The 15,639-nt window shown below is 35.0% G+C and overlaps 1 protein-coding gene across 3 annotated transcripts in view; it reads right to left on the bottom strand.

Annotated features, from left to right (window-relative positions):
• LOC140168117 (sodium-dependent dopamine transporter-like) overlaps positions 1 to 15,639 on the bottom strand; it is a 98,202-nt gene that overhangs the window by 53,337 nt on the left and 29,226 nt on the right. For all 3 annotated transcript variants that reach the window (XM_072191423.1, XM_072191422.1, XM_072191424.1), the window contains exon 2: positions 9,900 to 10,005. In XM_072191423.1, the coding sequence (XP_072047524.1) occupies positions 9,900 to 10,005 (106 nt within the window). The remainder of the gene's footprint in view (positions 1 to 9,899; positions 10,006 to 15,639) is intronic.

Raw genomic sequence — 15,639 nt, 5'->3', positions numbered from 1 at the left:
TTAAAAACTTATATTTCATTATTTCCGTGCTAAATGGGCGTGGCAATTGGCCATATTGATGACGAAATGGGATTCTTAAGGGCATTAAGGTCAGAGCTGCGTAGCTGCCGATGATGTTATTTGATCATTTTTGTACGTGATAATACTAGGGAACTTGGGGGGATGTAATTTTCTTCTTCGGAATGGGTCATGAATTTATTTATTTGGGAGTCAAGAGAAATACCCCCCCCGTAGTGCTCGACATCCCGACTGGATGATGTTGAGGAAGATGTCACGCTCATACGTTATATGACAATTTGACGTACAATTCCACGTATGTGATGCATGGTTTATTCGGCCAGTATGGCAAGTTAGATCGTCATACACATTATTGTCGTGGTATTATATATTGTAATTGTACGTCAGTTTGGTTCAAACGACTTATAAAGTTTTACTTTATACGGAAGGGGGGACTTAGCAAAAAACCCATTAATTTATGAGTGTAAAGGGGGAGGGTGGGTTTTGCCTAGCAGAAAGGGAGAACAAGATATATTTATAAAATAATAAGTTTGTACATATTTAAAATAAATAAATAAATAAATAAATAAATAAATAAATAAATAAATAAATAAATAAATAAATAAATAAATAAATAAATAAATAAATAAAAAAATAAAAAAATAAATAAATAATGCAAATATGGCGCTGGCCATCTGGTCACGTGCGCATTTCTACTGATAAATGCACTGATACAATATAATCACACAGTCACAATTTTAACTAATCAGTACTTAACCAGCAGCCTTCTTCTTGTTGATTACAATATTCTGGCTGGGTGATGTATATTATGTTTGCTTATCCTGTGAAAATCACTGTTCAGCGAAGTCCATTGTACACTTGCATTTATATATCCTTTGCATATAAAATCCTCGCACATAAATGGCGCTGCTTTCTCCAAATACTCAATTCCTTGCACAGATGACGATACCCAAAAATGATGCTTCTTTCATCAATCACACTCGTTCTCCAGGAAACAGACTTCTTTCTGCACTGACCACTTTATTAACAGATGTGTTGTTTTATAAACCAGACTCCAGCAAGTCGACAGAAGATTTTAATCCCTTGTGGAGGAGGAGCACCTTCATGTACTCAATATCTCATTTGTTGCTGTATTGAAATTGCACATTATTGGCCATACAAACTGGTTCAAATGTACCTCTTTTTGAAGCACACAACGACCAACATATAGATAGCCTACTAACTCTCTTCATATTCTGCCAAGAGCAAACTAAATAGCTTTCACCTTTTATACTCACAAAAACCCACAATCTATTAATAGACCATTCTACTTTCATAACATATGATGTAATTTGGGAATTCCCAAGATGAATTATAACCAATAATCTATCATATTACAACACTTCCTGTGGGTTTTCCCAATGATGCCATATCCACTTTTGGAATCCCCATCCATAAATAGTCCTGACTTTGTTTACTGTGATTACGTAGAAAAGGGGAATCCCAGATTTTATGAAGTAGCTTTAAATTGTAAACAAAGTTTAATAATCAAATTAAACTACTCAGGGCACAATCCACATCACACAGTCTTTCCACGGAAATAAAAAAATGTTTGCGATTTAACGTGCATCTCATGCATCTTGGTAATGTACCAGCACACTTCACCAACTTCTTTTCCGCTGCCACCATGACACTGTATCAGAATCATTTCGCATCAAAAACAAGGGTGCACTTTGAACAGCTCCACATCATACCTGGGTGGTGTGATGCAAGTGAGGTAAATGGTATCAGCCAACGGTATATTAGTCCAACTTACTTTCTTACTCAGCAATCTTTTGGCCTTAAATGGACATACCTCCAAATGCCGAGAAAGTATGGCCACCCGCGTGGTGTCAAATGAAAGAGAAAAAAAAGGAAAAAATATAATAAAAAATATTTCCACAGCCGGGGTGACACTCATCATACGACCCGCATCAATATTCTTATGAGTCCTTTTCATATCTTGAAATGCTATATGACCCCCGAGTGATGTCAAACGAAAGCGAAAACAGTTCAGAAAAAGGCGGGAAAATGCCGAACAGATACGTTACGAAAGATACGTTACCCCCAATACGTACAAGTTATATTACTCAAAGATCAAGTATTGTTAAAAAAAAATCACCCATGCATTGTTGCGTGTTCTGAAACTATAAAAGTTCACGATTCTGATTGATTTTTCATGAGTTCTTCGTGGTTGGTGTTTTGTCATTTCTGAGACCCAACTTGACCACTTTATCGGAGACTGTACTATAATAAACATATTTTCCCACCCAGGTTTGACACTTATCATACGATTTGGGTCATTATCCATATTTAGGGTCCTTTTTGTATTTTGAAATGCCACGGATGTATGACCCCCGCGTGGTGTCAAATAAAAGAGAAAAAGGTAAAGAATACAATAGAAAAAAATTTCCCCCACCTGGAAAATGTGCCTTTAAAAGACCCGTCTCATATTTTGTGTCTTTTTTACATCGAATATCTTGGAAACAAAATAAAAGTGTGACCCCAGATGGTGTCACAATCTGAATTGGGTGTTAGTGGTATACCACAATAACCTGCCAAAGCCCTATGGTTCAGCTATGGTGCTGTAACCGCTCTAGTTTTAATACGAAATTGGAGTTAATGGAAATTTTAAATTTAAGTAAAGAGCCACGCTGATAAATGGTTGATTGTGACAAGGGTAACAAATTATGTCCGTTCATTTTCTAGCAATAAGTCTTATTCTCATGCTACAAATAACTACTATGTAGTTTTTAACATATGTGGTGTGGTCAAGCAAAATCAGTCTGAAGTCGGTCATATTCAATTTTCAGTTTCTGATTGGATTGTAACAAGCATTTGCAAAGCTACATTTTGCAGTAAACCCCATTGAAATTGGACAACCACTTCAAAAGATATGAGCAATTACAGAGTTTCTAAAACAAAAGGAAATAAAAGGAAATATTTCCTTTGTTTATCTATATCTCAAAGTCATTATTTCCGACTTCCGACTGATTTTGATTGATCACATCACATATTTGTTAAGGAAAAACACAAATTTGCATGGCATCAATGAATTATTTGTACAATACATTCCATAATATAACATGAAAATCACGAACCTATCACCACTGTATACTTAGCACACTGTTACCTTAACCTACTGGATTTAAATGTTACAGACACTGTAAGCCTTTGTATTTAAAAATGAACTACAGTGAAAAATCCGTCTTAAAGGAATGTAAGTAAAGCTTATTTATTTAAGGTGGTACTACACCCCTTGATAAATTTTTAAGGTGGCACTACTACACCCCTTGATAAATCTGTGACTAATTCTGCATTTTCTCAAAAAATAATAACACACTGGTAACGAAAGTTATGTATATTATAGGGGCAAGGAATCCAGTTACTACACTGGAATTTCATCGACTCGAGACAAGCGGTACGTTATTTATGATGAGAAAAGCGGTACCGCTAGAATGTACCTCATTTCTTAACAGATATAAATTTTAATGAACTACTTGTCTTGAATCACTGAAATTTCAGTGAAGTAATTGGATTCCTTGCCCCTATAATATACACATCTTTTGTTACCAGTGTGTAATTTTGAGAAAAATGCAAAAATATTCACAAAATTTATCAGGGTGTGACTCAATTAAGTGACTGAGAAACATGCCCTTGCAAACTCATACTTGCAATTTGTATGCTAAAGCCTCATAATCAAACCGCTTAGTTAGATCTGTGTTAGAATGTAGCAGGCCTTTATAAATTTAGTGTTCTATTTATTCAATTTCAAATATTTGATATTATCGAAACGTATGATCAAAATGAAACCTTAAAATCTCGTTTTACTGTCACAGTGATTTTATTCCTATACAAATGCCGTGATTAATCAATGTTACAAAGTAAAATAGGTCACGAGCGGTGCATGAAAACAAGGAATTGTACGTGCTTAACTTTATACAACAAGAAAAAGTGTGGATACACTTGTTTTAATGGCCATGATCTCGACAATCAATATCTTTTACAAGGATGGGATGCTTTTTTGTACTTTTTAGCCTACTTTTGACATTTTCGCCAAAGTTTGCCCTTTAAAGGTTTGCTTGCCACCCCTCTGAAAAAGTGATGTCTATGCGCCACTAGGCTGATTACGATCATTTTGTTCGTGGTCATATCGACGTTCAGTAAAACAGTTTCAGTTTGCCAAACAGTATCAAGGTAGAATACGTGTTGTAGTCACACCAAAATTATTCTTAAATACACTGTAGGCTATAGCCTACATAATAGCGATAACGAAATGCAAGGGGTAAGTTAAAATATGCGCTATCAAGACCAAGTTATAACTTTAGTTTACTCAAGATTTGAAAAGCAATGTTGTTTTTATTAAAGTATGTTAATCCTAATAGATCACTGTGTAGAATTTGTTTAACATTGGGTTGTGTCCATATTGGAGCTATTCACTGCACACCGTTTTTTGTTCAGATTATCATATTAAGGGATCTAGAATGAGCGTTTATTGCGTTTCGACAGTATTTTTTTGTGGGACATGAGAGCACCTCAGACCTATCGAATTGCATTCTGAATACGAAGCATGTCTTTCTGATATCAAATAATTTTCATTTTTGAAAATCACAACATAATACAAATTTTATGACAAATTATAAAAATTTGATATTTTTTCACATTTTGATATATAACAGTCCTCGAAGTAAATTATATAAATCTAATGATATATTCTTAAAGTGTATGTAGCTGGGAGGAAAAGCCGACGGTCAATGGAAAATTTTGACTTTTTATATTGAAGATATGGATTTTTTTTCCAAAAAGACCTAATTTTTTTTGTGTTTTTGGAAAAAAATCCATATATTCAATACGAAAGGTCAAAATTTTCAATTGATCGTCGGCTTTTCATCCCACCTACATACACTTTAAGTATAGATCGTCAAAGTTTACTTCAAGTACTGTTAAATATCAAAATATCAATTTTAATGATTTGCCATAAAATGTGTATTAAATTGCGAATTTCAAAAATCAAAATTATTTGATATCAGAAGGACATTCTTCGTATTCAGAATGCAATTCGATATGTCTGATGTGCTCTAATGTCCCAAAATAAATACTGTCCAAACGTTCATACCCCTTCCCTTAAGGGTGGTCTTAACCCTGAAATTATGGAAACTATTGGGTGTCATAACTGCTAAATTGTTGGTCTAAAAATATAAAAGTATACATTTTTAGAATGGAATAGAGTTGATGAATTCATCTGTGAGGTCAAATTTGAGGTCATTTTTTTTCGGTCAACGTAATAAAAAAATTCTTGGGCCAATTTTTTTTATTAGGCTAATTTTTAAAAACTAGATAAAAATATCTTGGAAGCGTTTTTTTTTTTTTTTGGGGGTTGTTTTTTTGGTTTTTGGTTTTGTTTTTATTTTGACCAACTTTGAGAAATTTGCACCAAAAAAGTCACAAAATTATGAAAAAAAAGCTTGAATTTTTTTCCCTTTTTCTCTAAAAATGAGCATTGTGGCCCAAATTTGACCTCACAGATGAATTTATCAAGTCTTTACCATTTAAATATGTATACTTTTATAATACTTATGGGGCCCGAAAATTTCCGTAATTCCAGGGTTAAGACCACCCTTAAGGGTAGACGAGGTATTAATGGTCGAAGCAGCCAAAAAATTGATTTTCATTTTATAAATAAAAATATTATTGAAAAAAAAACACTTTGAAGTTTTGCAAATGTTCATTCTACAAATCATATAGGCTACTTTGAAAACTTGCTTGATTTATTGTTGTTAATAAGTTATGTACTTTTTACAAAAGTGTTGTTGTTTCAGCCCTCTTTACAACACAACTCAACAACCACAGGACCTACAAAAGTAATATCTGTGATATTTGAATTCTTCTACACACTCGCTATGGAATAATCAATGCAATTTTTGCCAAAGCTCACAACCATTCGCAAGATGAACTTGTGAACGACCAAATCGCAACAGTTTAAAATAGTTGCTAACCTTAACCACTGTTTTTGATGCTCCTATTTTTACCACGATGTAAACAAAAAGTCTACTTAACCTTTCTGAAAGAACGCTCAAATAAATACCCGCTTTATTTGTTGTTATTTTGACCATTTTCACCATTTTCAATGGTTCATTTAGAATTGGGTGCGAATCATGAGAGTATTCCGTACTTCGGACGCGAATAGCATAGACGGGACAGATTCCTCTCAATTTGTTCACGGGGCCGTCCCACCTAAAGTCCATAATAGTAGAAAAATAAAGCAATATTAAATTATCCTCTGTATCTTCCTTTTTAGCCCGAAAAACACCGAGTTTTAGGCTATCAAATAACAAAAAATTCGCCTTCATGTGGGCCTAAAATAATCTCAAATTAATATATTTTTGCGAGTACAAATATCCCATTAAAACCGAGACAAACATATGCCCCCCCCCCCTTAATTGAATGCTTCCGCCGCCACTCATGGAGGGGAACGGGACTGCAAGCCATGGGTCCCGTGTGTGGGAGTCATATCTATTTTATGTATCACAGTCAGTCAGTTTCGAAAAGAGTAGGGCTGAAACCCCTGGCTGTACCAATCCGCCACAGTGCCATTTGGATATTCATAACCTACACCATATTCCAGAAAAATACAGCACTAATTTTGTGGGATAAAAAATATTATCCTCTTTTGCCAAATGAAATATAGCTAAATTCTTATCATTGCAGTTAGTTCTAAGTGACAATAAAAGTTCAATTTCACTATTTGGCCAAATTTATGAATTAAGAAAAGGTAGAAACATCGGCTACGTTGTCATGCACAGATTTGGTTTAAAATGATACAGGAATCAGTGTGCAGTTGGTGAGAAAAACTTGCCTGTGAAATTTTAAATTGGGCCAAAAAAAAAAGCGTTTTTGTCTTATGCTATTTTTATCATTAACAAACCCCATTGACTTTGTACATAAAGTGGTTTTGACACTAAGCCTCGTTCACTAAAATTGGTAAATGTTTGAAAATGGAAAACTCGCAAAATTACTAAATGCAGTATTCTCGGGAGTATTCTCTCGTACTTCAAAGGTATTTCAGCAAAGTGCGTTCCCCTTACATCGACCCTCTGCATGTGAAGGTTTAAAAATGTTCTTGTGCTGCTCATGTAGCAGCCACCAATTTCTTTAGACAATTTTAGAGATATGGTTCAAACTACAATACAAAATTGTTGGGATTTTCAAACAAGCATAATATAAATTATATGATTCGATATATTTTACTTTTTATACATGAAAGCAATATTTTGACATAAAATGGCACGAGGCAGCCACGGTTCTTTGGCTCTTCTTCCATTTACACAAGTTGTAACACAACAAAAGAGGTACCTCGTTTATACAAATTGACGTCATTTGATCAAAAAAGAGCATATAAATATGTCCAAGATTAAACACATGCACATTGTGTGCATAAATTAGTGGCCTTCTTGTTGAAATAAAGAAAATTTATAACACAGAATTAATCACTTTATCCTTGAACAGAAGAGAAAGTACGGTAAGCATTGTGCATCTTCGAGTAAAAACTTTCGAAAAAATGAAGCAAATTACAATCTATACGCCTACTATTTTGCTAAGATAACATTTGCTGCTTATACATGACATTTGGCCTATTTTATGACATTTTGCTGATAAAATTCAAGAAAAAAGAGGGTCATTGGGTAGGAGAACCTAAAAAAGGGGCTCATCTGTATGACTTTTAAAAAGGGGGTCATCGGGTATATTCGAATTCAGAAAAAGGGGCATATTGACAGGCACATGCCCGTCACTTTAAAAAGATAAGTGCCCCCGGCCAGGCTAAAAAAACACGTACAAAATTATTGACATTATGACCTTTCCACTGGCTTGATCATGTATTGATTCCATTGCTAAATCCTGGTGACAACCAAAGAGTGTTTCCGCAGGGTCCAGGGATCAAACCACAAACAAATAAATAAGTAAACAAACATTTGACATTGACCTATATTTCTATGATCCACTTCACTCGACACTCAGGCATTCGCCACATTCATTCACGTCTCGTTGTTTTAGCATAACGTAAACATTTAGTTAATAACGCAGGTGTTGTATCAATTGCTATTGCACGAACGCTCACTGGGTTTTATCTCGACTTTCTGACCCTTTTGAATTCATTTAAAGTTGAAACAAACACAACAGTCGAACAACTTAAAGATAAATTGCTGTACTATATCGGGTCGCCTATGGGTAAATGGTTTATTGGTTGTATATAAATGGAATTCAACCTATGTAAATACCAGATGTATCACCGATATATAAAAGTACTCAATTTTACTTCTATAATTGAAATGAACTTTCTTGGAAGTTCGAATATTTCAACTTATTTAAGGCCAAATAAAAAATTAAACATGTTTCACGTCCCCTCCCGCTTCCTTTTTTGAGGTTTTCTCAAATAAATTTTTATTTTTTGAAATTCAGTTATAACTTTTCAAAAAATATGTCTAGGAAGTTGGGATGCTTTCTATAGCCTTGTTAAGATACAAGAAACATTTTAGGAAGGTTTTGTGATCATTAGAGGGGTGTAACTCTCAGAACAACAAATAAAAAGGGCCTCCTCCTTTTCCAGGCATTATTGTATGTACGGATTGTACGCTAAAACAGCTCTAAGTATGGGTATTTACACCAATTTTGCGATAAAAAATAGAAAATAAAAAGCCCCCTCTTCCTCCTTTTTTTCGAAAACCCGGACGTGAAACATGTTTTATTTTTTACTTAGCCTAATACAGGTGTTTTATAGGACTTTCAACTTATTTTCGTACATTGCAATATTCTACTTCCACATTAATTCAACATCTCTTGATTCCAGTAGTATACGTCGAGTCTCAATTGACAGAAATGGCGGACGTATAACTTTTTCGCATGCAGACTGTCATGAGTTTGTAGGATTATACAATCTTCTGCTAACATTATTTTGAACCATATAGGAAAGATGACGAGTCCCGACGGCTGGGGAAGGGTCCATAAATCGGATCAAGAAGCTTCAAATCAAAGTAATAGAAAAGATGTCCCACTCCCAATTGATTCGAAGCTCTGTCCTGTCTTTCAGAATCGCCGCTAACGAGAATGATCTTGATCATCAGCTATCATCATGAGCATAATTGGTATCAATCGAAACATTCAAAGGTACCTCTTTCCCTAAACGAAAACAGTTACCAAGTATAGGGCCTATTAAGTGTACTAATATTGGAGTCTGCTATACATCCAGAACCAAAAGACTGACACCAAAAATTGAATCAATGGTTTACCTTCCTTTCGGAATTACTATGATTGCAGAGAAGCAGAACGGAAATGTCCTTGATCATAACATTGGTATCATAATATTTTTTTTACTAACACTAAAACAAGGGTTGTTTTGTGAACGTAAAAGAAAGGAATATGCTAAATTCAAGCCATTATCAGACCTGATTATCTAAAAAAAAGATCTTGTTTTTTGAGCGGCCCAATCACCTGAAGACATCTACTCTCATTTTGACCTGGATATTATTGTGTTATTGGGTTTTTTTTCGAGGAACAAATAAAACGAGCAAGGAAATGTGGCAGCAGATGAGACCCTCAGAACGTCAAAGTCACTTTTTAAACTACAAAATTATTTACAATCTCTTACAAGGAAAGATAACTCATGAACTACCTTCCTTAAATTAAGCCGGGAATTTCAGACACTTTATACAAGTATGAACTCTTTAAGCGGGCCTCCGATGAGATCACCCACTTACTTGCTCAATTTAAATCTATTGGAAATGTTATGCGGTGATTACATAGCAAATGATCCTTAAAAGGGGCACACCTCCTTTAAGGAGGCTGTGATACTTGATACAATTACTTACCCGTCTCCGTCGAGTTCACCCCATATCCATATGCATTCTGACTTGCGTTGGCGTTCGGTGTGTGGTTCATCACTTCAATTCGGCCACTACTGGCTCCTTTCAAAACCTAGTAGAAAATCAGTTCAAAAATAGAGTTACAGTATAATTCTCCTCCCACTTAAAATAAGTGCTGAGGGAAAGTCAGCCGTCTTAAACTTAAGAAATCGTTGACAATTGACGAACTCTAGCCACGGTTGGTGCAAAAGTGTCGTCAAAGTTCAATATTTGTTTGGGATGTAATGCTGTTCCAATACATGTAGCGGGTCCAAAAATCCAGCCAACAATAAAAAGCTTCTTCTAGTCTCGATTTGTAAATCCCGAGTATGTTCCAGGTTCATATCGAGTTGTAGAAAAGTATTGGTCAGATTACTTTGTTTACTTTCTTCATAAGAAAAAAAGCGACGACAATTGATCAAATTGCTGCACTGCCTCGCGAGAAAGTAGCGCGTGCCGCTAAGTGGCTGGTGAGACTCTGTATTGGTTCACAATCATCATCGTAATAATTGTGGAGGGAAAACTCGCACTCTCTCACTCTCATGAAACGATGCAACAGGTTTTACCATACGACTATTATGGACTGCCTAGCTTTAGTTAGCTAGCGCAACGGCCTGAATTAATTAATTTCTTGTTTGCCTTGTTCAGTCGCTACGTACTGGAAAATTGAATTATTTTTGGCTTACCGTGATTAGAGTATATTTGGAACTTTGAATATTTATTATTAGCTCAAGTGAATTGATCATATGTGTTTATTGATACGCACTTGTAATGACTTCTTCATTTAAGTTGATGATTAATTTCATTCTTTTCAACGGTGGCTTAGAAACTGACGTAAGGTGGGGTATGTACATAGGAGGTATCAGACAAACTACAAAAAACGCGGTGTGTATAAAATAATTTATGACAGGTGTACAACAATGGATTTTCATCTCGAAATTTTCTGTTTACTGGAACTTTGTAAGTGAAATTCGACTGAATCGGAAGGCGTGGATCGTGTTGCTGCCTCTTCTCTTCAAATCTCATCCTTTTGTGTCCTTATTTTACAATAATATTTTGACATTTATAAAATGTTGTTTTGTTCTGTTTTTTTGATATAAAACGTTTTAAAACGTTTTTTGTGACCTTACCAGCACACACAAAACGTTTTAAACAGGTTATATTTTGGGTGTTTGGTTTGGTCAAAACGTTTTAATAACATTAAATGTCGGGTTATATAAAGATCATGAAAACGTTTTAAAACGTTATGTTTGAAAACACATTGCAAACATATTTTTAAAATGTTTTCAAAATGCTATTGTAAAATATTATTTGTAAACATTTTTTTGCCAAATATTTGATCAACACTTAAATAACATTATGTTAGAATATTTGCAAGAAGTTATGAAACAATGTTTTTGAATGTTATGAAAACGTATACTCTTTATAATACCTTAAGGGATGGGGTATGAACGTTTGGACAGTATTTATTGTGGGACATTAGAGCACATCAGACATATCGAATTACATTCTGAATACGAAGAATGTCCTTCTGATATCAAATAATTTTGATTTTTGAAATTCGCAATGTAATACACATTTTATGGCAAATGATTAAAATTGATATTTTGATATTTAACAGTACTCGAAGTAAACTTTATCAATCTGATGATTTATACTTAAAGTGTATGTAAGTGGGATGAAAAGCCGACGATCAATTGGAAATTTTGACCTTTCGTATTGAAGATATGGATTTTTTTTTTCAAATACACCAAAAAAAATTAGGCCTTTTTGGGAAAAAAAAAAAATTCCATATCTTCAATATGAAAGGTCAAAATTTTCAATTGATCGTCGGCTTTTGCTCCTAGCTACATACACTTTAAGAATATATCATTAGATTTATAAAATTTAATTCGAGAACTGTTATATATCACAAATGTAAAAAATACCAAATTCTAATAATTTGTCATAAAATTTGTATTATATCGTGAATTTCAAAAAATGAAAATTATTTGAAATCAGAAAGACATTCTTCGTATTCAGAATGCAATTCGATATGTCTGATGTGCTCTCATGTCCCACAAAAAAATACTGTCGAAACGCTCATTCCAGATCCCTTAACCCGACATTTAAACGATTTCTGGCAACCTTTTCTAACCTTTTGCGAATGATGTCGAAAACGTTTTGTGCTTGCTGGGTTGATAACCGGGCATTGAAATGTTTTTAACCCGTTTATAACCTGGTTATAAAACATTGGGAGATGCAAACAATTTTCCGGAGCTTTCCCCAAAAACCGACATTTCGCTTTTGATAGGATAAATGAGGGATGCGGCTATAAATCGGGCCGGGGAATCGGGTCGCCCACCTTAAACTTTTGTTTTTGAGAAATCTGAAGTAACACGACTGATATTTGACCGCTCTAGATAGAAGCAACCCGACTATCAACATCTGTGATATCCAGGTCTTGTAATAGATACAGTAGCTAGTTTACGTAGATTTTGTCATACAGTGGGATTTTTTAATTAAATCTCAGTCCACGGTATGCAAATAGGACATTTCCGTTGTAAGCCAACAAGGAAAATTGAACATCGATCGCTAAGAGGAGAGATGTATCTAGTGCTATGGGTCTGGAATATGGCCTATATCATTGGCTACGTTGCCTAATCACTTTAAGTTTAATAAACCTCATGCTGATCAGAGGGAGACGGATAAAGGTTAATAATCAGAAAACCACATAGCCAATATTTCTATTGCCCAGTCATCACTACGTTATGGGGTTTCTTTGAAATATGCTTACATCTGCCTTTGGAGCTTGTCTAGCTAAAAGGGGATGGAGCAGGCTTGGGAGAAGATATTATTGATAATTCTGAGAAACTTAGGGAGCCCCGCTACCGATCAAGGTGCCCTGAGGATGTCAGGTGGACACATAAGGCACCACAGAAACCATTGCCTCGAAACATGATCCAAACGAGCGTACGAGAAGAAGACGGCGAAGCGAGAGTGAGCAAGCCTCAAAGATCGAAACAAGTTGAAAAATACTACAAAAAGGAAAATGGTTGTATTTGTGGTGTGAAGAAGTAATCGTCTAAGAAGCTAGACGTGAGTAAATAGGGAAAAATAAGGTAGCCTGAAGATTCATAAACCACCGGGAAAATTTAAAACGCCATTTGGAATTAGTTACTGGGTCGTTAACCGCAGAAGACGAATATAGGTTCCCTATTTAAGAAGATTGAGAGAAACAAAAAAAGAAGAAAAAAAAGAAAAGAAAGCGTGAAAAAGGGGGAAATGGGAAATAAGGAAAAGAAATGTAAAAAGAAAAAAACAAATAAAAAGAAAGGAAAAGAGAATAGAAGGAAAGGAGAAGAGAAGGGAAGGGAAGGGATGGATGGGAAGGAAAGGAAAGGAAAGGAAAGGAAAGGAAAAAGGAAAGGAAAAGAAAGGAAAGGAATGGAAAGGAAAGGAAAAGAAAGGAAAGGAAAGGAAAGGAAAAGAAAGGAAAGGAAAAGAAAGGAAAGGAAAGGAAAAGAAAGGCCAAGGAATGGAAAGGAAAGGAAAGGAATGGAATGGAAAGAAAAGGAAAGGAATGGAATGGAAAGGAAAGGTAAAGTATAAGGAAATGAAAGCTAAGGTAAGGAAATTAAATTAAATGAAAGGAAAGGAAAGGGAAAGAGAAGAGAATGAAGAGAAGAGAAGAGAAGAGAAGAGAAGAGAAGAGAAGAGAAGAGAAGAGAAGAGAAGAGAAGAGAAGAGAAGAGAAGAGGAGAGAAGAGAAGGGAAGAGAAGAGAAGAGAAGAGAAGAGAGGAGGGGAGAGGAGAGGAGAGGAGAGGAGAGGAGAGGAGAGGAGGAGAGGAGAGGAGAGGAGAGGAGAGGAGGAGAGGAGAGGAGAGGAGAGGAGAGAAGAGAAGAGAAGAGTATTGAACATTGTAGAAGTAAAAGCATTCTAATGTAACATTTGGTTTGTAAGAAAAGAAAACGTTACTTTAACCCCATGAGAACTACCTGCCGATTGGCCAAAATGAATATTGTGTCCAATTTTGAACCAATCAAGGAGATCATCTACAAATGCAAGTTTGACCATAGTTTAAAGCCTAGTCATAATTGGCAATTGAAATGAACATTTCAAGTTATCAACCAATCAGAAATGCTGTTAGACTGCAGTAGTGTCCGGGGGGGTAATAAAACAATGTGGACAAAGATATACTAGCCATCATCAAACATTCAAACACGTGTTTCATTATGTATAACAATAATGTACGCCTACATCATGTCAATTTCACAGAGGTTAAAGCTCTCTGTATCGTTTGCCCTGATATTAACAAAACGATAAGTAAGAGCTCTTTGTGTAAAAGCAACACGCTAACGAAAGACTTTTTAAAATTTTATGCTATTCATTATGGCTTGCACTCTTAAATACTGTGACATTATACAGACGGTTTAGGCCTATATAATATGATAAATCTATAATAATGTGAGTATCTTATTGAATTGGGTTGGAGTAATTTGCCCCATTTAGTCCATCAGCTATAGCACCGATTTCATCACGCGTCTTGTGAAGAGCAATCCGGGATACGGAAAACGCACACTATGATAACAGTTGCTTTGTGAGACAAAAGGGCTATTCCAGATGAATACACCGCCTATGGAAGACATGACCTTGTCTGTGCACAGGGGGTGTGAATGGCAAATGGGTTTACCTGATGGGTGACTCCATTTGAAATCTGCACCCCTTGTGTGGGAGATTAAGGTCACGTCTTCCATAGGGGGTGTATGAATTTAACTGGAATCGCCAATAATACGTATGTTCTTTCACGATATCTACCATGTTTAACAACACTAAATTAAACTCAAGGTTTATACATTATAATATATAAATGTTATGATAGATCATAAAAGTGTAAAATATGGGCATTTCAAGAGGGTCCAATGTTGCAATGCACTGTAAATCCAAGTGTTTAGGGTTCCTGTAAACTTTTTAAACACTGCAAGGTGTTTAATTTTTCATTTACAAAGTAAAGCTATAGGACACCTAAACACCAAAGTAAACACATAAACACAAAGAGTAAGCATATGAGAGTATTTAGATTCTAAACATTCAACATGTTTAGTTTCAAAATTGTTTAGAAAGTAAACACGCCAAATGTTTACAGAATAAACACATGTGCATTTACTTTCCGAACAATATGAAGGTAAACATGTTGAATGTTTAGAATCTAAATATTCTCATGTGTTTACTCTTTGTGTTTATATGTTTACGTTGGTATTTAGGTGTTTAGGTGTCCTATACCTTTACCGTGTAAATGAAAAATTAAACACCTTGCAGTGTTTAAAAAGTGTTACAGAAACCCTAAACACTTGGATTTACAGTGTGGAAGAAGCGGGCTTTTAATCAAAAATGCGCAACTAATTGGAAACAGCCCTATCTATTTTTTTGTGTATGAGATGAGATATTAATATAATTTATTTAACGAAATATAAAGCTAAAAAGCAAATAACATTTGCTTTCTGATTACGTAACTTATTTTAAATAGCAAAGATTTACTTTAAATCTCCTAAAGTTTCCTTTTATTGAGTCCTATGTTAATTCATGTGCCACTTTTTCCCTATATCTTCATGATCTTGGTAGGCAAAGCAAAGTAAGTTTATACAATCAAGTCAGTAAGGTTTGCTAGGTCAATATTGAGAAGTATCTTGTTTGCCAATTAAAATTGATTAAACATTTGGAGAACA

This window comes from Amphiura filiformis, chromosome 13 (genome assembly GCF_039555335.1).
Source record: "Amphiura filiformis chromosome 13, Afil_fr2py, whole genome shotgun sequence".
NCBI lineage: Eukaryota > Metazoa > Echinodermata > Ophiuroidea > Amphilepidida > Amphiuridae > Amphiura > Amphiura filiformis.
Note: the sequence above shows the minus strand (reverse complement) of the source record. Positions and strands in the feature narration are given on the sequence as shown.